The sequence below is a fragment of the Danio rerio genome, chromosome 16 (assembly GCF_049306965.1).
Source record: "Danio rerio strain Tuebingen ecotype United States chromosome 16, GRCz12tu, whole genome shotgun sequence".
NCBI lineage: Eukaryota > Metazoa > Chordata > Actinopteri > Cypriniformes > Danionidae > Danio > Danio rerio.
This window is the reverse complement of record NC_133191.1, coordinates 12,641,797-12,667,987: the sequence shown is the minus strand read 5'-3', so window position 1 is coordinate 12,667,987 and position 26,191 is coordinate 12,641,797. Positions and strand designations below refer to the sequence as shown.

General features: G+C 37.5%; 1 protein-coding gene across 3 annotated transcripts in view; it reads left to right on the top strand.

The window, feature by feature from the left end:
* The first annotated feature begins 512 nt into the window (after positions 1-512).
* Positions 513-26,191, top strand: part of trpv6 (transient receptor potential cation channel, subfamily V, member 6) — a 27,867-nt gene continuing 2,188 nt past the window's right edge. The window contains exons 1-17 of one of the 3 annotated variants that reach the window (XM_073924388.1): positions 513-1,925; positions 2,441-2,508; positions 5,255-5,403; positions 6,722-6,819; positions 9,948-10,070; positions 10,159-10,299; positions 12,934-13,032; positions 13,135-13,310; positions 13,405-13,551; positions 14,606-14,685; positions 16,135-16,270; positions 16,349-16,435; positions 18,044-18,120; positions 19,727-19,892; positions 19,969-20,035; positions 24,219-24,487; positions 24,568-24,674. In XM_073924388.1, the coding sequence (XP_073780489.1) occupies positions 5,285-5,403; positions 6,722-6,819; positions 9,948-10,070; positions 10,159-10,299; positions 12,934-13,032; positions 13,135-13,310; positions 13,405-13,551; positions 14,606-14,685; positions 16,135-16,270; positions 16,349-16,435; positions 18,044-18,120; positions 19,727-19,892; positions 19,969-20,035; positions 24,219-24,487; positions 24,568-24,674 (1,892 nt within the window). In that variant the 5' untranslated portion in view covers positions 513-1,925; positions 2,441-2,508; positions 5,255-5,284. 3 annotated transcript variants of the gene reach the window in all.

Sequence of the window (26,191 nt, the reverse complement as noted above, 5' to 3'; positions counted from 1 at the left end):
TGCACATGTGAGCCACTTTAGGTTTATAACCATATTACCCTTAAATGACTATGCCACATTTTTGCCAACTGTGGCCCACATTTGTCCTCCATCATTTGGGCCAAATTTATCATATTCCACATGGGCCTTATTAGGCTCACATTCAGATTACATTTTGCCATAAGTGCCAAATCTTTGCCTTAAATGGCCCATATATAAAGTTGAATCTCTGGCCCCACTTTGCAATTGTACAGGTGGGCCACTTCAGGCTTACATTAATTTTGTCTAGGCCGAAGGAATACCACCAGTGCCGCATAACTGCCTAAAGTGGCCCACATTCGTATTCTATCTGAGTAACTTTTTTACATTTTGTCAGTTTAGTGGCTAATTTGTACAAAGTCATACAAGCATCATATGAAAATGTACGATTTAAAAAAGAACCCCATCTCTAAACCCAATCATCATTGGAGGATGAGCAAATCCTAATAAATTGTATAAATGAGATCCGTACGAATTCATACGAATTAGCCAATAATTAAAAAATTTACAACCTTCCATGAGATTGTATTGTTGTTTTTTTATGTTAAATCTGACCATGTGACTGTCATTGATACTCCCCAGGTAGCAAAGAATTCTAACCCAGATTTGGCATAAAGCTGGCACAGCAGCTGTTCATCTGGCACTGGCATACAGCATGTGGGCAAAATATAGACTGGGTTTGGCTGAGGTGGCACCTTCTTTAAGGCAGAATACTAGACTTGGGCCAGATATCAAATGTAGTAATTTTACCAGATGTTAAAAATGTATATGTGGGCCACGTAAGTTTGGCCTGTCTTGACCCACTTTTAAAATACATTTAAATGAATTAATTTTAAGTAAAGAAAACATTTTCCTTGAGAAAAAGCATGCCCACAGTGCAGCTAATGCTTCATGGGTTTATTAAATTCATTGCAGTCATGACACACCAACATATCTGGCCCAGTTATGGGTTATTAACTTGGCTGAGACTTGGCCCAGATGTGGTCCATTTTTGGCCCTTGTATGGAAGCCAGACTTGGTCCAATCATGTATCGCGTAATTCACTGCTGCATGTGGGCCAAGCAAAAGCTGGTTGTGTGGGCCAGATCTGGGCCAGAGAAGTTTTGCTATGTTGGTCGTGTATTTCAAGACTAGTAAATAGCATTTACGTCCTCTTTGTACAGCTTATAATGACAACTTGAAAACTAGGAAGACTACAAACTTATAGTTCATCCCCGAATGCCATAGATGAATCATTGGTACCGCTGACAGGAATTCCGATAAATTAACAAATCAAATGTTTATCAGAACGGTCATTGAATGGTCATTCACACAATGGGTATTAAAAAGTTAGCTATTTTACGTTAACCTTTACTTTGTGTGTCGTTTTTCAAACAGCTTGATTTTTTTGCAGTTAACCACATATAAACATTTGCCTTGAAATGAAATCTTTGTGCAAATTTTCATTCTCAAAAAACTAAGTCATGTTAAAAGTCATGAAAACAACTTCAACGGTTTAAGCTTTGACCTGGTGTGGTGGTATCTGTCTGACCAGCCTGTCACTGCACGTAAACAATAAAGGCTATCGTTTAAGAGTCTTAAATTAGCAATATACAGTATTTGTGTTCACTGGAGGAGAACAACTGCTCATTTATCGGACAGCCATCGAGGATCCTGCACCTCAAAACAGAGACAGTCTGCATAATGGTGGAATGTTAGACGGCAAAAGTTGTTTTGGATCATCTGGAACATCCTGGTATCTGTCAGCTGCTTTGGGACAGGTCTGCTAAATGCTTATCTGACTTATCTTATTTATAAAAGTGTTGACTGAAATGTTTTTTGTTTCAGGTAACCTACGCAGGAAGTGGTAAAGATGATGGGCAAGGATTTATCAAAGACAGTGATCTTGAATAACAGATTTATAAAATGTAATGCTTTAGTTTATGGTCAAAAGCATACATTATTTCATTTCATTCATTTCAACCACACAGAAAAACTACTGGAAATTTAAAAAATAATAATAGAAATACATTACAAATGCAATTAAATCCATTGAATTTGAACTTAAACCAGTTCATTTGAATCGTTTCAATAGGGTTTTCATGACATACAGTATTCAGCTGGGATTTTTTGTTATAACATGCCACCAATAGAAAGCAAAAATTACCAGCAGAGACCCACAGCTTCCATTTAAACCCATATAATTTCTATTGTAACCCTTTAAACCATTACAAAACCATCAGAACTTCTGTTGATATTTTTGGATATTGATAATTGCATTTATAATGTCCCAATCTGTCCTGATCTACACTCGCTGGGCTCCTAAATTCCTGGTATCTTACTCTGTCCACCTGTGTGTGACGTCCTCCTCCCTCCTTTCTTGAATCAGCTAAAAGTATAAATACTGATGTCAGACTCCTTACCTTCTGTTGTCCTCCAACAGACAAACAAACATGCTATTCATCAGTTACTAAAATTACATTGGGACTACGTATTTAGGATTTTTGCAAGGTAGGTGAATATCGCTTTCAATCTGACAACTTTAAAATAACAGAAAATTGCTAATTATGGCGAATAGCTAATTTGTTGAGATGTTTTTTGGTATTTCACCAGTTTGTTTGTTTGTTTGTTTGTTTGTTTGTTTGTTTGTTTGTTTGTTTGTTTGTTTTAAGATTGTGGTAACATATTAATTTATTTTATTGTAGTCTGAGTTTTGTAAAACAACATTATTTGTACACTCTCAGAAAAAAATGGTAATAATGTACCAAAGAAGGTATAAACCCTTGTCACTGGGGCAGTACTTTTTTATGGGACAGAATTGTACCTTAAGACAAAGAAACAAATTTGTACCATTGCAGTTTGTACCTTTAAGATCATGATTTGTACCTTGGAAAACCAAAATGTACCTTTGTTTTTTAAAACCTGCAGATATTGTACCTTCATCAAACATACAAATGTTTTACCAGTTGTTTTGTATTATTGCATTAAAGAACTTAATAATATTGTTTATGAGTTTCCTTAAACATATGCTTTAAAATGATGATTTTTGTTTTAATATGGAAAATTATTCATAAATCACCTTTCCTTTTCAGTAATACTTATTTAGATATTGTAACAAAGAAGGAGTTGTCCAACACTTCTGTACATTCTCAGAAGTAAAGGTATAGGTGCTGTCACTGGGGCAGTACCTTTTTAAAAGATACATATTAGTATCCAAAGAGTCCACAGTGGTACCTAAAAGGTGCATATTAGTACCCAAATGTATTTAAAAAGTACCTCTGAAGTACAATTATGGACCCTTCAGGTACAAATATGTACCGATTGTCCTGCCCCAGTGACCGCTCCTTTATTTCTTAAAGTGTATCTTTTTATGAGAACAGTTATGTACCTTCATTTCAACTGTACCATAAAAGGTACAGAACAGTATCATAAGAGGCCTTTTCTGTACCATATAAGGTACACCTTTTACAAAGGTACAAAACTGGCCCTTAAGGAACATTATTTGTACTACTGTGTACCTTTTTTTCTGAGAGTGTAGTAGTGAGATATATTAATATTTTACACAATATTAAGAATATCAAATGTTTTGATTCATCGTGTATGGATTGGATTACACCCACCAAACATATGTAATACATAGAATGTACAAAAACAAAAAATGAAAGTGTCGTAGTCATGAAATAGATCTGTTACTACACTGTAAAACCCAGCAGTCAACTTTATTAAATGAAATAAGTGTAGTTAACTCAAAATTGACTGAAAGTTAATTCTACTCATTTGGAAAAAAGAGTTTTGAACTCAGTGTTGAAGGTAATGGGCTAATTAAATACCTCATTACTTTAACTTAAACGGAGTAAGTACACTGTACTTATTGTATACTTATTGTATTAGTTTTTTTTTTTTAAACAAATGGTTTGTTGCAATCGGTTTCCTCAAACTGTTTGAGTTGCCTGAACTTATTGGGTTTTACAGTATTCAGTTGATTTGAGTTCTCTTCATTTATTGGGTTTTACTGTGCTCAGATTGCTTCATTTACTCAAATGGATTAGGTTCACAGTACTCATTATGATTAGTTTTTGAACTTAAATGGTTTATCTATTTCCTCAAATGGCTTGAGTTACCTTAAAGGTTCAGGACACCCTGGAGAACTTTTTTTATATATTAACAGATGTGTATGTGTTGAGCATCAGTTAAGACAATGTTAGCACCTGTCAGCTTTAATTGTGGGGAAAACTGGATAATTTTGAGCTTTTGTCAGCTAATTTCAGCTTCCGGGTTTAAAATTATTTTTGGCGAGGGATCAAAATCGGCGACATAGCGAAGTACCGCAAGTGCAATGATGACGCGTCGGTTTCTCATTATTATTCAAAGCGGAGTTTCCTTATCCTATGAGAAGAGCCGGCTGCTTAATTATTCATGAGAGCATGACAGCACGTGCTTTCCGAAGGCAAGGCAGACGCAGACCAGTGCCAAGCTCAAGCTGTGAGACACGGACCCACGGCACGCAGTAGCTGTTTATGAAGGCTCGTATGTGTTTCTTTCCATGATCCACGGGGTTTGTTGTATGTTTTTCCCCGCGATCCTGTCAGGGCCGATCATACAGCAAAGCTGTGTGTGTGCTGCAAGCATTTTTGTCGGGAGAGCAGCACAAGAATTGGAGAATGGCGGATGTTGTCTTGTATCAGAAGTTCATTCACATTCAGACACATCGCTGTACTGCTGTGTTTGCCTAAATCTGAGTCTGCGTTTAGATCTATGATTCAGACCCAGGGATTGAGGGAGAAGTCCTCATTTATAGTGTTTATATGAACACGATTATCTTTATAATGATATAAATTGTGGTTGTCTGTATATGAAATTACGAATAACAAATGTAGCAGGGCATTAAATTACTGTTTATTTCTTTGCATTTTACCTTTGTAAAACTCATGCGTCTCCTCACGGTTTGTCTCAATTTGTGAGCTAACTGACATCAACAGTTGTTCGCTCACGTTCTCCCCTGCTGGCCACGCCCACTCTTGCCCTATGCTCGTGGAGCTCCACGCCCATTAATCATGCATCTTTTGAAAAAATTCTGAAGTAGACTTTAACCGAAAGTGGGGGGTGTCATGGCCCTTTAACCTATTGGGTTTTACAGTGTATGAGATTTAAATGATAAATTACTATATTCAAGTAATTTTGAGAGAGAAAGAGTGGACTAGCAGGGAATCTGCTTTGCCTATGTGGTCATTTTAATATTGTTTAGTTTTCTTGTCAGTCTTGTTGGTCTCGGTGTCCTCCTGAAATCATGCCACCCGCCATATCTGGTGAAATAAACCACTGGTGGAGACAAATGCGGTTCCGCCTTCAGCATAAAAAGGGATGGAATGAAATGTTGGATGAGACCTTCCTAATGCAGACCAAAAGGTAAAGAACTGTCTCTTATTAGTACAATGATTAGAAAATACATTTGCATTGATTGTTCTTATTAGATTGAATATGTGATTTAGATTTTTCTCTCATTAATTAAATAAATACACAATAAAAAATGAAAGAGGTGAGAAAACAGCATTTAAGAAGTTCTGTGATTTACTGTCATCGTGTCGACTGATAAAAGTTTATGGTTTCCGTCCAACTATTGTTATGTGCATTTGAACACAATGCTCATTCGATGAAAACACATCTGAATAGATTTCAGCATGCGGGAACGGCACAGCAGCTCAGTGGTTAGCACTGTCACCTTACAGCAAGAAGGTCACTGGTTCAAGTCCTGGTTGGCCAGTTGGCTTTTCTGTGTGGAGTTTGCATGTTCTTTCTGTGTTGGCATGGGTTTCCCCCACAGGCACTATAGGTGAATTGGATGAACTAAATTGTCCATAGTGTATGAGTGTGTGTGTGTGTGTGTGAATGAGTGTGTACGGGTGTTTCCAAGTACTGGGTTGCAGCTGGAAGAGCATCCACTGTGTAAAACATATGCTGGAATAGTTGGCGATCCATTCTGCTGTGGCAACCTCTGATTAATTGAAGACTAAGCCGAAGGAAAATGAATAAGCGAATTTCAACATGCTCATCAAAAAAGTAATGTGATTTTGATTAAACATATAGTGTAATTGGACGACATTAATGAACAAACATCTGAAATGTTGTATTGGTCATTCCAAAATCCCTCAGACAAAGTCTGTCATCAAAGTGGTTTGATATTATTACCTTCCAAAACTGTGGTTGAGCAACTGCGCTCCCAAAAGCCAAAAAACGTTCACTGTGTTTCGTCATTATCTTTTGAGGTGCAAGTAATTCATAATACAAAAAAAGCTCCACAATGGTTTCTCATACTGCTGCATACTTCTTTTTGATTTTTGGCTTTTTGAATGAAAATGTGCTTTATTTGCAAATGTTTTATGCAAATTTGATAATCCAGTTTTGTGTATTAAATCTAATTTAGCATGTTTGGATAGAAACATAGCTAATGACAGTAGAGATTATGTCTTTCAGAATTTTCTTGATATATAAGCATTTATTTTATGTATCTCAAAATGGAAAAGAGTGTGCGTGAACATCACAATAAAACAGCTGTTAATATATGACAACTTTAAGTTGTTTCTTAATTGACTGCAGAACATTGTAAAGAAGTTGCAAAGACAAAATGTTTATAAAATGTAAATAGCACCACATTTCATTGCAAACAGTATTTAAGGTAAAGCATGTCCTGATTTCAGCTGTAGTAATTTCTCTGTTTGTTCTGCAGAGTAAACGACATCCCACTGTTTTCCGCCACTAAGGAGAATAATGCAGCCTGCATAAAGAAACTGCTTGACTGTTCATCTACTGATATCTTTGAGAGAGGTAAATAGCACTTTTTGCCATTATTTACAGGACAAGAAAATGTCCTTACACTGTTGATATAAATGATCATGGCTGTTGTGATCAAAGTGAAATGTGAAAATGACTTCAGAGTGTCAATTCATGGCATCATATGTTTTTACACGTCTGTGCATGTTGCACCAGATTTCATTAAACTTTTTTGCAGTGCTCATAATCAATCCAAACTTATAATCAATCCAAACATTTCCACAGCACACAGACAGAAATTTTGGCATGACAGCTCTTTGAGAGATTTATATTTTTTTAGAGCTATGGTGTGCATGTTTCAGTATATACAGTTGAAGTCAGAGTTATTAGCCCCCCTGAATTATTAGATAAAAATATCTAATAATTAATATAAAAAATTATTATTGTTAAAAATATTATCAGACATACTGTGAAAATTTCCTTGTTCTGTTAAACATCATTTGGGTCATATATATATCATATATCATATATTTATATATATATATATATATATATATATATATATATATATATATATATATATATATATATATATATATATATATATATATATATATATATAATATAATATAATATAAAGGAAAAAACTTCAACTGTATGTCTCTCTGGGCTACCTTGCAGAATGGCTTTACACTAATGTATGAAACTATTTGTGCCTGTACTTATTTGCAGACATGATTAACACTAGTGTACTATACCATGTGTGCCTGGGCTACCTTGCAATAAGGGGTAGCAGTAGGGACTTGAGTAACCTTCAAACTATCGGCCCTTCTGTAAATTTTTCCTTCTTTTTCAAATATTTCTCAAATTATGTAAAGCAGAGTAAGACATTTCCCCATTATATTCTGTAATCTCCTATCTTTTGGAAAAAGTCTAGAATAAAAGCAGTTTTTATTTTTTCAACAAATTCAATGTCAATATTATTAGCCCCCTTAAGCAATATATTTTTTTTTCAATTGGCTAGAACAAACCACTGTTATAAAATGCTTTGCCTAATTAATGTAAAATTTAAGTTAAATTAATTAACCCAGTTACGCCTTAAAATTGCACTTTAAGCTGAATACTAGTATCTTAAAACATATCTATTGAAATATTAAGTACTGTTATGGCAAACATAAAAGGAATCAGTTGTTATAAAATTAGTCATTAAAAGTATTATTCCTAAAAATGTGTTGAAAAGGGCAGCATAGTGGCTCAGTGATTAGCACTGTCACCTCGCAGCATGGAGGTTGCTGGTTCAAGTCCCTGCTGTGCCATTTCTGTGTGGAGTGCGCATGTGGGTTTCCTCTGGGTGATCCAGTTTCTCCCGAGTCCAAAGACATGCGCTTTAGGTGAATTAATAAACTAAATTAACCATGGTGTGTGAGTGTGTGTGTGTGTGAATGTGAGAGTGTGGGTGTTTTTCAGTACTGGGTTTTGGCTGGAAAGGCATCTGCTGCTCATATGTCGGAATAGTTAGTGGTTCATTCTGCTGTAGTGACCCCTTATAAATAAGGGACTAAGGTGAAGGAGAATGAACGAATGTATTGAAACATTTGTTAAACTGAATGATTATGACTTCAACAGTATATATTCCACACCATATATAGATACACTGGAAGGCAGCCAGGCAACAGAGTGGCGACATAATGTGCATGTGTCCTACCAGTTCAGCACGGTTGTTTTAACATGCCTAGAATTCCAGGCTGAGAACAATTAGTAACATTTACAACGGTCAAGCACGATAGTGGATAAGCAGCTTAAATTACTATGTGTGCCTGGGCTACTTAACAGGCAGGCTTTACACTAGTGTACTAGATTATGTCAAAGAGCATAGAATCACCAAAAGGTGACACTCTAGTGCAATTAGTGAAACAGCCACTAGAGGGCGACCATTTTGGAATGAAAACTCCATTAGAACAGCAGCATATTGTAAGTCTGTAAAATAAACTATTGAAAGTGCTGATGATTGTTATAGTAAGTGTTGTATTGTCGTCTTTCAGGTTGTATCTCAGCTTTAATGCACTTTTTAAATAAACACATAAAAAACAAAGCAGCTGCTTGCCATCGCGAAAGCAATAAGATCCAATGAACAGCCGATCACTTTCACTCCAAAATGGTGGAATTCGGGGCTGTTGCTGGGCACTGCTGTTGCAATGGAACATTCTATTGAGTGTCGCCTCTTGGTCATTCTAAGCTCTTTGACTATGTAGTATTAGCGCTAGTCACTTATGTGACCTTGCGCAAAGGTTTAGCCCAAGCAGCAAATCTTTGAAAAATGGCATATATTTGAAATACAATGTGTTATTTGTCACTAATGCAACGTGCAGCTGGACTTAGCCAGACATATTAACGTAACTAAATGAACTAATTAAACCAATTTGATTCCTTGAATTGGCTGACCAAGACAAAGGTTTAAGCAGCCGGGTATGACATTACAAAACAGTTCATCTGTTGTCTCTGAACATGCGTTTAAAAAACTGATGTTAATGTTTAAACACATGAAACTTGCAACGCAATCTCATGGCAATTCGTAGCTTTTTGCTTTAGTGGCTAATTCGTATGAATTCGTACAATTTAATTTGTGCTATTTAGTACAATTTGATCGTCACCCAATGACGGTTGGGGTTAGGGGTGTGGTTAGGTGCCACGCCTCCTTTTTAAAATCGGACATTTTCGTACGACTGAACTTGTACGAATTTGTACGATTTAGCCACCAAACTGACAAAACGTAAAATACTTACGTTTCCTCGTGAGATCAGTCTGAAACTTGTAAACATGGAGCCTGAATTTAAATGTATGAGTGCTTACTTAAAACAGTGAGCAGATCAGCAAAAGGATTAAATTTAGGGATTATCTTCACTTATTTTAACTTAATTTTCAGACAGCTATCCCAAAAACGTACTGTAGATTGCTATTCCAAATAATACAAGATATTTAAATATTGAGAAGCAAGCCCATTGGCTGCTCACCTGCGCCTTATTTAACAATATGGTTAGAAGCAAACTGGATAGGACTTACAGCCTTCGTTTCATGGCGGTTTCATGACAGAACGTTGCTTTAATGTCTTAATATCTAACAATGCACTGAATGATAAATACAGATTGTAAATGTGTCTCTGACATTGTGTGTGTTTGTTGCAGGTGAGCTTGGAGAGACAGCTCTGCATGTTGCTGTGATGAATGATAACTTTGAAGCAGCGGTGGCTTTAATGAATGGAGCCCCGGAGCTCATCAACGAGCCCATGACATCTGAACTCTACCATGGTCATTATTAGAAACAGACACTTCCTCAAACAATTAAATATGACTGTTCACACTGTAAAATCTTAAGCAAGTGTGCTCTGATTGACAGGTTTAACAGCCCTTCACATCGCTGTGATTAATCAGAATCCTAACTTAATCTGGGAGATGATAAAAAGAGGAGCTGATGTGACGACACCCAGAGTCACAGGCATGTACTTCCGCAAAAGAAGAGAAGGCCTGTTTTACTATGGTGAGACATATGCTTCTATTGTGGTAATCATTTTTAGCTATTGTTCGTATGGTCACACTCTGTTAGCTACTATATGGTACATGCATGGAATAAAGAATAATTGTTAGGTATAATGTCCATATTGTGGTCATGTTGTATTGCAAAATGTTGTTGAAGTGGGATACTGTTACGTTTAGCAACCAGTGGTTTACTGGAATTGGTGGATTTAAAGGTGGGTTAAGTGGAGTTTGTAAGGTCAGCAGTGTAGATTTACTAAACTGTAATTACATGCAGAAGGACATTATTGGCCTAAATGTTCGGAGGGGGCATTTGCGTAATTTTTGCTTTTAATGATAGTTAAAAATTAAGTGATAGCTTATAATTGGAAAGAGGAAAAAAAAAATTTGCTAAATGATAAACAAAATATGTCAGAAAATAAATTACATACTGACTCCAATAAAATATTATATACACTCACCGGCCACTTTATTAGGTAAACCTTATTAGTACCGGGTTGGACCCTCTTTTGCCTTCAGAACTGCCTTAATCCTTCATGGCAGAGATTCAGCAAGGTACTGGAAAAATTCGTCAGGGATTTTGGTACATATTGACGTGATAGCATCACAGAGTTGCTAAAGATTAGTCAGGTGCACATCCATGATGTGAATCTCCATTTCCACCACATTTGGTGACTGTGGAGGCCATTTGAGTACAGTGAACTCATTGTCATGTTCAAGAAACCAGTCTGAGATGATTCGCGCTTTATGACATGGTGCGTTATACGGCTGGAAGTAGCTATTAGAAGATAAATAGACTGTGGTTATCATAAACAAATAAAATGCAGAACACTGTTTTACACTCTCTGTGCACAGCTGCAAAATACACTTAGAAAACAGAGCAGTATCAGTATGTTTTAGTACAAAGGGCCAAGAAATGACTTTAAAGGGTAACATATTTAAAATGTAATGCAATTTATTAAATAGTACTTAACACTTATTATGAAGTGTGTTTGTTTTTTTTAAATGTAAACATTTTATCCGCTTGCTAAGTGGTGACGTGTTTGTGACTTATGTATACTGTTTCCGGGTCCAAGCCGCCACTCATTTGCGTGGAGAAATCATTCGTTTAACATCACGTTTTATTCCTATCACACATTAAAGTTAATTTTATATAAAGTCATAGTGTACACAACAATTTCTGGGCTTGCTGCATAACAAATACCAAATTTTTTACAATTTATAAAAAATGAATCACTTTCTGGCCATCGGATATTAGGCATGGACATATATACTGCGATCGTGATTTTCGAAAGCCTTAAAACGCTTTGTAAACGTTTATTGTTACCATTTCATGAGTCTCCCCATTCAGTTGAATAGAGCGCTTGGACCCGGAAGCCGCTTTTATTATAATGTGTCTATTTAATATGATAAAGTATAAATATTATGTTCTCTTTTGTATTGTAATTATTATATTAAATTTTGTATTGTAATTATTTTATTCAAACAATATTTTGTCTGGGTTTTAGTCTTTTAATGAATATCTAAACATTATTAGGGGTGTAACCGATCAGGATTTATCTGTGATTCAAATGGATCACAACCCAACTATTTTTTTTTTACTTTACTTAATTTGTATCGATCGCAAAGAGATCACCTCTGACATCATTCAAATCACATGAAAGCATTTAGGCTTTCCTTTAAAATATAATAATGATGAAAGAAGTTATGGTAGGTTATTCAGGATGTGGTGGGTTTCTCAGGTTATTAAAGGGGTTTTCTCTCACTACTTGTTTAGCTTGCATGTATAAGCTGCACAATTAAACATTAAAAGATCGGGATCTTAACACCCACGCAACAAATTATAACAGCTGGTGATTTGCATATGTTTATTAATCCTTCAAATTGCTCCATTCAAATCTGTGTTTGAAACACGCAAAGATCGAGAAAATGATGCAGACTTTAGTTTTTTGAGTTAGTTATGAAGTTAAAAACAGTTAAATGACACAGAAGTACTGGCTTAATAGTTTGGATAAAACCACTGATGTTTATGGTAAAGATTACAATCACTGTCATATGCATTTAACTTGATGCTCAAAAATGGAAGTTGTAGGCAGCAATTACATTATTTAACCAATAGGTGGCTTTAAAAATATACCACAGAATAATTCTTCAAAAATGATCCATCTAGCAATGAATCCAGTGGTGTAGCGGATGGGCCGGCCTGGCCACCGTGTGATGGGAGGGCCTTGCATGGTAACAGTCCCCCTTAAATTCTGTTTCTTAAATACGAAAAGTGTCTTGCAGTACTGTTTGTAATAAATGAAAAGCAAATTACATTTGTCTTCTCCCCTTTTTGGCTGACTCGAAAAATGGCCCGATCCATGACTAAAAAACCATAATGTCATCGTAACGGTGAGATTTGTGATCCATTACACCACTAAACATAACACTAAAGCTTCCAGTCAGTGGCAGCAAGTTGAAAATTCTAACACTTAATTTAAAAGTCAAGCAAATGACTGCACATGTGCTTTAACAAAACTTTACTCTTTGTTGTGTGATATTGCTAAATTACGATATTATCATAGACGATATATTTCACACACCTTTCAGGAGAGTTTCAGTTTCTCATGGAAATGAATACATTTTGTGTGTTTAGGTGAACACATCCTGGCATTTGCAGCCTGTGTGGGTAATAAAGACATTATGTCCATGCTGATAAAAGCTGGGGCTAATATTCGGGCTCAAGATTCCCGGGGTAAGAAAAATGACCCTGCTTCCATAAATATTAGTTATCTTACTCCCAATGTGAGATAAACATCTGCATCTGTGGTTGTGACTCTTTTTCACTCACAAACAGGCAACACCATCCTGCACCTGTTGGTTTTGCAGCCCAATAAAACAACTGCATGTCAGATATTTGACTTCTTGCTGGCTCAGGATGCAGAACAGGACTCTGCTCTTCCTCTAGACATGGTCCCAAACTACAAAGGCCTTACACCCTTCAAACTCGCTGCAAGGGATGGCAACGTTGTGGTGAGAGAGAGATTTTTAAATGGATTCCTTCCAAGAATATGCCTCTTATCGGTCACAATACTGCAACAGTTATATTTTGTGTATTGATGCACAGGTCTTCCAGCACTTGGTCAACCGCAGAAAGGTTGTTCAGTGGAGTCTGGGACCAGTATCCTCCTACCTTTATGACCTGACAGAGATAGACTCCAGGGTCGATGAACACTCAGTGCTTGAGATTATTGCCACCAGTCACAAAAAAGAGGTTTGTCACATAGACTGTAAAAGATATGGACGTAGTATCCGTGACGTCACCCATAGGTTTCTGAAGAAAGCAAAAGAAGCTACAATAGGCGTGGCCAACCATTGTCATTTTGTTCGCACGTCATCGCACCGACCGGGGGGGATACCAAACAAGGGCAAAGAGACGGAGTGTGAGCGGAGCTACAGACGCCTGCTAGCATTTTGCTTACACAGACTTGTCTTTGGGAGAAACGCTTAAGACTTCATTACCTGCGACTCATTTGTGTTCTGACCACATGTGCTTGGTGGTACACTATATCAATAAAGTGTTTAGACTTTTAAAAACACTTGAGCCACTGAACATTGTTCTTATTACGCTTTTCTGAATTATTAGCCCCCCCTGTTTATTTTTTTCGCCAATTTCTATTTAACGGAAAGAAGATTTCTTCAACACATTTCTAAGCATAATAGTTTTAATAACTCATTTCTAATAACTGATTTATTTTATCTTTGCCATGATGACGGTAAATAATATTTGACTAGATATTTTTCAAGACACTTCTATACAGCTTAAAGTGACATTTAAAGGCTTAACTTGGTTAATTGTGTTAACTAGGCAGGTTAGGGTAATTAAGCAAGTTATTGTATGAAGATTGTTTGTTCTGTAGACTATCAAAAAAAAAATTTGCTTAAATGGGCTAATAATTTTGTTCTTAAAATGGTGCTTAAAAAATAAATAACTGCTTTTATTTTAGCCGAAATAAAACAAATAAGACTTTCTCCAGAAAAAAAAATATATATTTTCAGACGTACTGTGAAAATTTTCTTACTCTGTTAAACATCAATTGGGAAATATTTTAAAAAGAAAAAAAATAATTAAAAGGGGTTGATAAATCTGACTTCAACTGTAGTTCTTTAGTATCAAACAAATCAGTTTGGTATTGACATTCTTCCAAATATCTTCTTTTGTGTTCTGCAGAACAAAGAAATTAGACCATGAGTAAGCAATAACAGAATTGGGATTTTGAGTGAACTAACCCTTTAAGAAAGTACTGCATGTGATTTGTTTGTCTCAGGCCAGAAGAATTCTTGAGTTGACTCCAGTCCGACAGCTCATCACGCTCAAGTGGAATCTGTATGGAAAACATTACTTCAGGTACTAATGCATACTATAAAGCACAGCATTTCATTTAGCTATTATTTAAAATATATATATATTTTTTTAACTTTTTTATAAATAAAATTTTATTAAAAATTATCTAACCTACAGATATTTTCAGTTTTAGATTAAATGAGAATCTTTGAACATATGAATATTTTCAATAATATACTTTACAAATGTGGGATATTTTTAATAAAATACCATTACTCAGCAATTTATATTATTTTAATGTCTTTACTTTATAAATTCCTAAATCATACACCAGATAAACATGTACAAATGTAAAGTGATGTGTCTGTTTTTAGGTCAATCACTTTATTTTTCACTTTTAAAATTAACTAGTGGTGGGCAAAGATTAATCGCATCAAAATAAATTTTGTGTGTGTGTGTGTGTGTGTGTGTGTGTGTGTGTGTGTGTGTGTGTGTGTGTGTGTGTGTGTGTGTGTGTGTGTGTGTGTGTGTGTGTGTTTTATACATTTATTTTCTATATGTAATACACACACATACATACAAACAATTTTTTGTAACATAGATATTTAAATTTAGATATAATTTGTATCATTTACATATATTGTATATCTAAATATAAATACATATATTTTTAAATATATGCAAGCATGTTTGTGTTTATATATACAAATAAATAAACACAGCATGCATAGCACGCACATATGTCAAAAAATATACATTTTGGATAACATTAATTGCAATTAATCTTTACCCAGCACTGAAAATAACATTTATCTCTATTAAACTCAACTTAAACTGCAGTAAAGCACTCATTTTAATCAGGTCACAGTAAGCCATTTGTGTTTAAAAGACATCTAATAGAAACAAAACTTGGGCTGACAGTGAAAATTGAATAAACGTCTATATTGACAATTGTCTAAAATGAACTAGTCATCAAATAGTCACAAATAAATGACTACAAATGCACTGTCTAATCCTGGTGTGGGCAAACTTGATCCAGGAGGGCTAGTGCCCTGCATAGTTTAGCTCCAACCCTATTCAAACAGACCTCCATAGAGTTCAAGTGATCTTTGAAAAAATTGATTGGTTTGTTCAGGTGTGTTTGACTAGTGTTGGAACAAAACTCTGCAGGAACACCGGCCCTCGAGGATCAAGTTTGCCCATCCCTGGTCTAATCTCTCTATTAGATTTTGACCTACAGCTAAAATGTAGCCTTGCTTCACCCAAGATGTCTATGTGTAGACGTCTGTGAGATTTCTTTTAAACACAAAATTACTTGTGTCTGCGTTTAAGCATTCCCTTGAAATCAGAAACAAGTTGTCATTGTTGTACCTGTTTTTCCTCAGCTCACATGTTCAGTAGCTTCAAGCTTTTCCACATATTCAGCATTGTCTTCTGATTTTATCACATTTACAGCAGCTTGTTTATCATTTCAGCAGAACTGATGATGTTGCCCTGTTGTTGTGTTTACAGGTCACTGATGGTGATCTACCTGGTGTACATTAGCATATTCACTGTGTGTTGTATAAACCGCCCCCTGAAGGGCATTCCAGAGAATTACACCAAAGCAGGCAACGACCACACCATAAAAATAAAAAAAACCTTCAAGGTGTGAAACGTTACTGTTTATTATTAAATTAGTGTGCACTTGTGTCTGCGCGTATCTGACCCCTCTCTTTGTGTTTAGGAAAGCTATCAGTCATATACAGATCAACTGCGTCTAATTGCAGAGATAATCAGTCTCATTGGAGCCATCATTATACTGCTGATAGAGGTCAGATAAATGTTCCCACACATCTCGCTCTGGCTTTAGAACCATTATGCCATCCACTTTTTTTGCATGTTATGACTCTGTTTTAAAGTATGAATTGCACTAGTAAATTGGAGAAATTCTATTCAAAATAACTGTAACAAATCATTTAAAATAATAAGTTTGTGCTACTTTAATCCATGTACTTAGTGCATTTTTGAGTTTATTCATGAAATGAAATGATGAACAAAAGTATGCTGACACATACACAGAATTTACCTGATTTGTATTACACCTATCCATAATGAGCACACACACACCACGGAGTAGTTAGGGGTACAGTGCCTTGCTTAGGGCTCTCACCTATGATTGATGAATCTGAGGTGAATTGAGGGTGGAAGAAAGCACTGTAAGGTTCATGGAAAATCTGGAATTTTGTGCCATTTAAAAAGGTTAGTTCCAGACATTTAATGTCAGGGAATTTTTTTTTCTAAGTCATGGAATATCAAGGATTTTGTTTGTCAATTCTATACCCTGCTTTTTTTTAATTTACAACCTCATGTAAGTTAAATTTAATGTACAAAAATCCTCCATATTTGACTCCACATTCTGTTAATACAAACCAATGTTTTTACTGTTGGCTTGCAAGTGAGCACTTTCCAAAAGACTGGTTTTAAAAAGTAGAACTTTTACAAAATCTGAGGTGAAACATTACACAGTCACAGTGGCTATTGAAGTCTTGCAAAATGTTATTCATGCTTAAACCTTTTTAAAAAGCACAAGAGCAGCCTGTTTTTCCAAATTCAATAGTCAGGGCAAGTAGGCATGGGCCGCTATATGATTCTAACGGTATGATACCCTTAGATAAAAAATCAGGGTTTCACAGTATTGTGATCACTGCTCTAATAGATTATATATTTTAAATGTCTGAGTAAAAAACAAAAACTTTTTGAACAATAAAGTTTATTTTGAGAAACATCTCAAATATTTTAGAACAATAAACTTGTCAGGATGAACAATTCAAATGAATCATTGACTTCTGCTGCCTTCGTTAGTTTCAAAACACAGATTTATTCACAATTTAAAACGACGTCTTTGGATATCTTTTCTGTTGGAGATACTGTTGTGCTAAAAAAGCTAAAAATAAATTAATAAATAAAAAATGTTTAAAAAATCTTACATATTCTGTAGGAATGATAGAACAAAAAAAATGGCATTTTTTAAACCTTGACTTTTCCAAACCACTGTATACCTTGAAATTGCTTACCGTCCCATGCCTGTTCAAGTCAGGGAATTTGATATTTGGCTTAGAGTGGGAACCCTGGCACTGGTTGTACACTACCCCCCACCTAAAACCTGCAACCTTCGGTTTACTGACTATCTAACCATTAGGCCAGAATAATAAGTCTAATAAGTTGCTTTTTAATATTTGATGGATGAACTCTAACTCTAACCCCTCACTCTAAGTTTTTAAATACAACATTTTAAAGGAAGTCAAAACATCTTAATGGAATTTACTCCCATAATCCACACAAAGCATCATGGGACGTAGGAAAGATGTAGATAACATTCATCGAATGTATTGCCATTGTAGAAAAACACTCATACTTGTATGTATTTTGTCATGTTCAGATTCCCGGTATTTTGGCAGTGGGGGTTAAACGCTTTTTTGGCCAGACTGCTCTTGGTGGCCTCTTCCATGTCACTTTGTAAGTTTTTGTTATAGGCTAAGTGTTGTAGAAAAATGTCTGGTAAATGCACTTATTATGCACATAAATGTTTACATTGTTCTCAAATTTTAAAAATGATCTGTATAAAATTACAAATGTAATTAATTTCTATAATTACAATAATAAGTATTAACCCACCAAGCACTGTCCACGGACCTGTGGCTAAACGTCTGATGCATACGGCAAACGTTTCTGAAAATTTTAGCAGATTTATTTATCTTGAAAATAGTTCAAGTCAAGTGTTTAGCAATTTCAATCAGTTTGTCTGGGAACAAGCTGCGATGTTTATTTCAGTCGGTGTCTACATACGCGTCCTACTGATTTCCTTTATGTTTTGCTGAATGGTCATTAAGCATATTGATGCGTCGTTGTTGTAATAATAATTAATAATAATAATTCCTTACATTTATACACATCTCCTCATCCACCACCAGTGTGCAACTGGATGACACGATGGTAGCCATTTTGCGCCAGACCGCACACCACACACCAGCTGATTAGTGGAGAGGAGACAGAGTGATGAAGCCTGTTATGATATGGGCAGGGTTAGGAGGCCATAATGGTTAAACCCCTACTATTTTTCGAAGGACATGCTGGGATTCTTAATGACCACAGAGACTCGGTTTAACATCTCATCTGAAAGACGTCGCTCACTGAGCCGTATAGAGTCCCCGTCCCCTAATGCCATCCCTCTCCGGCATTAAGACCCACACAGACTGCAGGTTGGGCGCCCCCTGCTGGCCTCACTAACACCACTTCCGGAAGCATCCTAGCTTTCCCATGTGGTCTCCCATCCAGGTACTGATTGGGCACAGCCCTGTTTAGCTTCAGTGGGCGACCATGTGAGAGTTGCAGAGAGCTAGCTGCCTGCCAGGGGTGCTCAGCCCTGTTTCTGGAGATCTACCTTCCTGCAGAGTTTAGCTCCAGCCTGAATCAAACACACCTGAACCAATTAATTAGGACCTGAACAGCACTTGGTAATTACAGGCAGGTGTGTTTGATATGGGTTAAACTGAAATCTGCAGGAAGATAGATCTCCAGGAATAAGGTTGGTCACCCCTATTGTAAACTATTAAAGATGTTAGTGAATAAAAGATGCACTGCCGTGCTGGTATTCAGTGCACATTTCAGCACCTCTAAACATGACGCAGCTTAAACTGAATGGTGATAGGCTGGTTAACTCGTCAAATAGCATCGTGGGGGGGTCCTTGACCATTCAAAGCGGTCAAAGTTCCCTGACCTTTAGCCATTAGTCTGAGGTCTGGCTATGCAAGATTTATCCACCCCCTTACACCTTATCCCACTTATCCATACCCTCAAACCTATTCCACCTCATTAGCACCGCAAGTGTTTTGCAATACAATATGAACACAATAAGTGCATTGTACTTGTTTTTGCTGCAAGTGAAATAAAATCTATCTATCTATCTATCTATCTATCTATCTATCTATCTATCTATCTATCTATCTATCTATCTATCTATCTATCTATCTATCTATCTATCTATCTATCTATCTATCTATCTATCTATCTAATTCAATCAGTTTGACTGCATGCATTCACTCAAACTTTCATTTCATTTCAGGATCAGCTACGCTTTGCTGGTTTTGCTTTTGTGTGGGCTGCGAGTCACTGGAATACAAGGAGAATTAATTCCGATGGCTTTTTCTCTGATTCTTGGCTGGTTCAGTCTTGTGTACTTTGCCCGGGGTTTCGAGATGCTGGGACCCTACGTCATTGTGATACAGAAGGTGGGGTGATTCTCTGGTTTGAAGATCAACCATAAATATAATATGCATTTTTTTTAATATGGATGTTGTTTTGCAGTCAATATTTGGAGATATAACAAAGTTCATGTGGTTGTCCATCATCTTCCTCATTGGATCTTCTGCTGGTTAGTTCAAATACATTTACACTGTATTCATGTGAAGTGCTGGGTAGATTAATAAAAAGTTGTAGTTAGTTTCTGATTCTAAATTGCTTGCCAAAATTGCCAACAAAGTTGATTTTGTTTCTTTATGCTGATTGATCAACAGCTTTATTCACAGCACAGAGACATTAAAGGGTTAATTCACCCAAAAAAGAAAATTATGATATTATGTATCCTTGTGTTGTTTCAACCCCATGAGACCTTTGCTCATCTTTAAAACACAAATTAAGATATTGTAAAATAACTCTGAGGCCTCTCTGATCCTCCATAGACTGCAATAGTCCCAACACCTTTAAAGTCCAAAAAAGTAACAAAAACGCTGCGTCCCAAATCGCATACTTATGCACTATTCTACGCCATTTTGTAGTATAAATAGTGTAAGTAGTGCGTTCACACTGAAAACTCTAAAAATAATAAGTGCACTTTAATTACCCGGATGATGCACTCATTCAGCCGGTAAAATGAAGTGTGTAATGATGGACACTTCACGCACTCAACGACCGCAGGTTTGCTTACGTAGCGGAAGGGGCGGAGCTATCGGACGCACATGTTGAATAACTTTATTTATTTTGGATGGTGAAAGCAAAATTCTTCTACGAGAGTGATTATAGCGCCTCCCGATGGTGAATGCAGCAACACTCACGGCAGGTATTATTTGATAATTCGGCTGTTTACTTCAATGATTTGGCAACCGTCAAACGTCATCAGGGAAACGGTTTGAATTTCCGCTTAGTAAAAAAACATTAGTGTGCCATTTGGGACGACACTACATACATATACTACCCTGTTGAGTGTGTAAGTGCATAAGTACATAGTGCATGAGTGCATAGTGTATAGTGTGCCATTTGGGACGCAGCTATTGTAAAAACATTCCACGTCACTTCAGTGGTTCAGTAGTAATAATACAAAGCTCTGATTTTGTGTACCAAAAAAATATTTTATTGCATGTCAGATTGGGTTGACACTTACTATGGGCAATATGACATATGTGCCATTAGAGTCAGCAGCACCACACACCAGCGTCATATTGCCTGTACCCTGACCTGGGGTAATTAAAGGGAAAAAAAATTGACACAAAAGCGTTCTTGGAGCTTTGCATGATCATAGTTAAACGACTAAAGTCAAAATATTTTGACAATGCTGTTTAATGAGAGACAGACAGCTCCTGAATTTCATCTAAAATATCTTAATTTATGTTGTGAAGATGAACAGGTCTCAGGGGTTTGAAAGAACATGAGGGTGAGCAAATAATATCAATAATTTTTGTTTTTTGGTAAACTAACATTGCTTAGTTATGCTGTGTATCACCGCTCCCCACTCTTAGCAATTAACTTTAACAAAAAATTAATTCAGTAAAAAAAAAAAAATTTTTTTTTAAAGATTTATTATTTATGTAACAAAGTGTAAGTGACCGTTGTCCACTTTTGATTTTGAGAGCACATCCTTCTCTCTGTCAAAGTCTTTTCAAAAGGTACATGCTGTGATGTGTGCATATCTGTGGTGCATTTATTGTGTATGACCATACACCCAAAGTGCTTCACAATCATGAGGGGGGTCTCTCCATACCACCACCAGTGTGCAGCATCTACTTATATGATGCGAAGGCAGCCACAGGACAACGGCGCCAGTGTGCTCACCACACACCAGTTATTGGTGGAGTGGAGAGACAGTGAAAAGCCAATTTGGTGGATGAGGATGATTGGGAGGCCATGATGAGTAAGGGCCAATGGAGGGAATTTGGCCAGGACACCGGGGTTACACCCCTACTCTTTACGAGAAGTGCCATGGGATTTTGAAAGACCACAGAGAGTCAGGACCTCGATTTAATGTCTCATCTGAAAGACGGCACCCACTGACAGTGTAGTGTCCCCTTCACTTTTACTGGGGCATTAGGACTCACACAGACTGCAGGTTGAGCGCCCCCTGCTGTCCTCAATAACACCACTTCCAACTGCAACCTAGCTTTCCCATGTGGTCTCACATCCAGGTACTGACCAGGCTCAGCCCTGCTTAGCTTCGGTGAGTAACCAATCTTTGAGCTGCAGGGTAATATGGCCATCTAAAAAAAGTTAGGATGATTCTAAAGGCTGATTTATACTTCTGCGTCAAGCGCACGCGTATGGTACGGCGTTGACGCATAACCCTTCGCCGTGGCCGTCGGCGTCACTGACGTGCACCTCTCAAAAAATGTAACTACACGTCGCAACGACGCATAGCACAAGCTCTGTGATTGGTCGGCTTGGTAGCGTTGACGAGTCTGGGAGGGACCGAGAGCCGCGCGAATGGCGCGAGTGATTGTTTACAAGTGTGGAGTCCCGTGAAGGAGCTCTGGATGGAAAGTTTTGTTCTGTGTTTACCTCATAGTTAAAGCTGCTGCACGTCTGCCAGTTCCTGCCTCAAAATGAGCGAGTTTGAGCCACTTGTACATCCAGGAAGTGTTCAGGAAAAGCAAAACAGCAGCGAAGAAACTCGACACAGAGGAACATTTACACCTTAATGCCAACTAGCGTTTCGGAAGTGTTAATGCAGACCAACAGAGACAGCGCGCAGAAGTATAAATGCACAGCTACTGTACACGCGTTACATGCGCCATGGGTCACGTCAGTCACTTGACGCAGAAGTATAAACCAGGCTTAAGGACCCATGCACTTTAGAGGCTGCAGGAGATATTATTAGGGGGCTCAATTCATCCAACAGCCCACCGCCTTATCATGGTGGAGTGGTTTGAGTGCCTAAATGATCCGAGAAGCAATGTCGTCAGGGGCTAAATGCACTTAATAGGGTCTCCCAAAACAAAATACTCCTAGGTGATAGGACAGACTGTGTGGTTTCAAAAACCTTTGACATGGGACCTCCCTCCTGTAGACCAGTGCATTGTGGAACTGAGGGTGGTTGAAGGCTGGGGCCATGACAACCTGATCCTTGGACACAGAAACCCGCTCTTGGGACAACTTTCCTACTGCTTAGTCTTCTTTTTATCAGGGTTCACCACAGCAAAAAGAACCGCCAAATATTCCAGCATATGTTTTACACAGAGGATGCCCTTCCAGCCACAACCTATTACTGGGAAACACCCATATTCTCATACACTAGAGCCAGTTAAATTCATCCAATTCCCCTATACCGCATGTCTTTGGACTGTAGGGGAAACCAGAACACCCGGAGGAAACCCAGGGTTTATCCAGCATATTTTGGAATTTTTCCCATTGAACAAGAGGGTCACCTCCCTGTGCCTTCAGGTCAGGATATAGGTCTCTCACTGTTGTTTGTACTAATGGGCCAAACAACAGTGCAGAGTACCTGGGCTTCTTGAAGTCCTTGGGAGAGTTTCTGGAAAATGCTCTGACTCTTCTACTGGGGGTCTTCTGTGCTACTCACAGTTTGTCCATAACAAACAACATGCTAGGGCACAAGTGTGTCCATAAGTGCACATGGCATCAGGATACCCTTGGTCGGAGGTTGATGATTGACCTTGTGGTTGTTTCATGTGATCTTTAGCCATATCTCTTGGACACTCTGCTAAAGAAAAGAGCAGAGCTGTCAACTGTAAACAATAAAACCAGCATGTCCACTCTGCTTGGTTTCAGAGATGCACTACATTGTCTGATGTGCTGAAAAGTTTTTCAAAGGGTGTGCTAGTGGCAGACTGAGATAGATACATTTGAATTAAATCACTCAATTATTTCAAACCAGTGCAATATGCATTGCAATATATTGATCGTTTTTATGTATTGTGCAGCCCGACAATGATCTGCTGCAAGGAGATGTGTTTTCAATCATCGTAGTAAGCTGTAATTGTGTGATCTGACTGGGGCTCACGAAGAAAAAAAGTGGTTATACTTGATCATTCAGTCCTTTTTAAAGGTCACATCTTCAGATGTCTTTGGCTTATGTTGCATTTATATTTTAGAACCGTACCAGACTTTTTTGGGAAGTGCACCAAAACCCATTTTTCAGTGGTCTGTCTGTATAGTGCACATTGAGGTTTAGGTGCCAATGTTCAATCACATCAGGCTTTGTTTTAATTCAACCAAAACTGCCGAGTGTTTTTCTGAATTTTCAAATATGAATTATATATAATCATACTACCCAGCACTGTAAGCCTTTGAATCTGTAACCTTAATAACTTACTTGTTTTCCTGTGCAGCCTTGTGGATTTTCTACATGACTCAGGAACCCTTAGCACTTCCGCAGTACCGCTCCTTTCCCATCACCCTCTTCTCTCAGTTTGAGGTGAGCGTCGGTCAGATTGATTTGCCAGTGGACCACACACTCTTTACCCATCCAGTGGTGTATTGGACCCACGTCTGCTTCAGCTTGATCTCTAACGTCCTCCTGTTTAATCTCCTGGTCGCCATGATGAGTGACACTCAGTGGAGAGTAACTCAAGAACGTGACGAGCTCTGGAGGACGCAGGTCAGTACTTTAGCTACTTCAGTCACAGAGCAACTATGCTGGAAGAAGGAAGAGGTTACAGTTGGTTTCTCTTTTCATAGGTGGTGGCCACTACTCTGATGCTTGAACGAAAGTTGCCACAGTGCCTGTGGCCAAGATTGGGTGTCTGTGGTCTGATGTTTGGGCTTGGAGAGCGCTGGTATCTTCGGTAAGATCACAATCACAATTATAAAAAGTACATTTCAAATTAATTTTACATTTAAAAGAACAGTGACAATGTTACCATTGGCTTCAATTAAAGAACAAGTTTTGCTAATTTATGAATACTAAAAAGAGCTTAAGCATTTAAAGCAAAAGATGACTAAATGTGGTATTAGAAGTATACCCGGAATACGCCCCCTTGTGGCTGTCGCACAGCATTTTCAGTTTTGTTGTGCACCATGGGAGAGAAGCTGGATTCTCTCTGTCAGAAATAAATGAATACTGAATACTAATAATGAATACTAGAAACTCATAGACCGCTAAAACTTTTGAAGGGAATGTGGAGACAATATAAAAAATATTTTTTTATTACTCATTTGATTATAAATGTTTTTTAATATAAACCTATTTTTGATTCAAAAAACCTACTATTTCTCACCTCGCACGCATGGATCTGCTTGAACAACACTGAAATACATCACATCTGGTCGACCGGTCACACACGGTCTAGTCGCAGTTTTTATTTTTATTTTAATATTAATATTTTAAAGTTGCCTTTCCACTGCACACAACATTTAGACACAACTTTCAGAATACGCCCCATTTTGGTAGTCGCACAGAATTTTCGTTTTTGTCGCACACCATAGGAGAGAAGCTTATCGCAGTCTGTGAAATAAAGAAGTGCAAAAGCAAGAGCCTTTAAGCCTGGTTTATACTAAGTGATCGGCGTGACCCACGGTGCAAGCCTTGCACGTAGCTGTGCATTTATACTTCTGCGCGCTGTTTCTGTTGCTCTGCAATAACACTTTCGAAATGCTAGCTAGCAGTAGGTATTTATGTTTCTCTGTGTAGAGTTCTTTTGCTGGAGTTTTGTTTTTTCCTGAACGCTTCCTTATTGTACAAGTGGCTCAAATTCGCTCATTTTGAGGCGGAAACCGACGGACATGCAACAAATTTAATCATAAGGTAAACACAAAACAGCAGTCTCCATCCGGAGCTCATTCACGGGACTCCACACTTGTAAACACCCACTGCATTACGCTCGCATGGCTCTTACCTCCGCCCACACTCATTAACACTACCAAGCCGACCGATCACAGAGCTTGCGCTACGCGTACACGTTACATTTTTTGAGAGGTGCGCGTCAGCGATGGGTGCAGATGCATAGCATACGCATGACGCAGAAGTATAAATCAGCCTTTATTCTGTGTGTGTTCACCATGGTTGAATGAATTAATACTAGAAACTCATAAGCCCCTTTCACACAGTGATACCTTTAAATTTCCGGAACGACTTTACCGGTATATTCAAAAAAACGCTGTTCACACAGGCGAGGACGTTACGGAATTTTTCCAGAAAACACCGTTCACACATCCATTCCAAAATACTGGTAAATTCTGACATCTTTCACCACAAATGAGCCTTAAACGGCTTGTATTTGTAAACATTTGACTACATTACAAACTCTGTGGATGATCAGTACTGTGAACAACTTCAATGAAAACATATGGAGGAACACTTTTG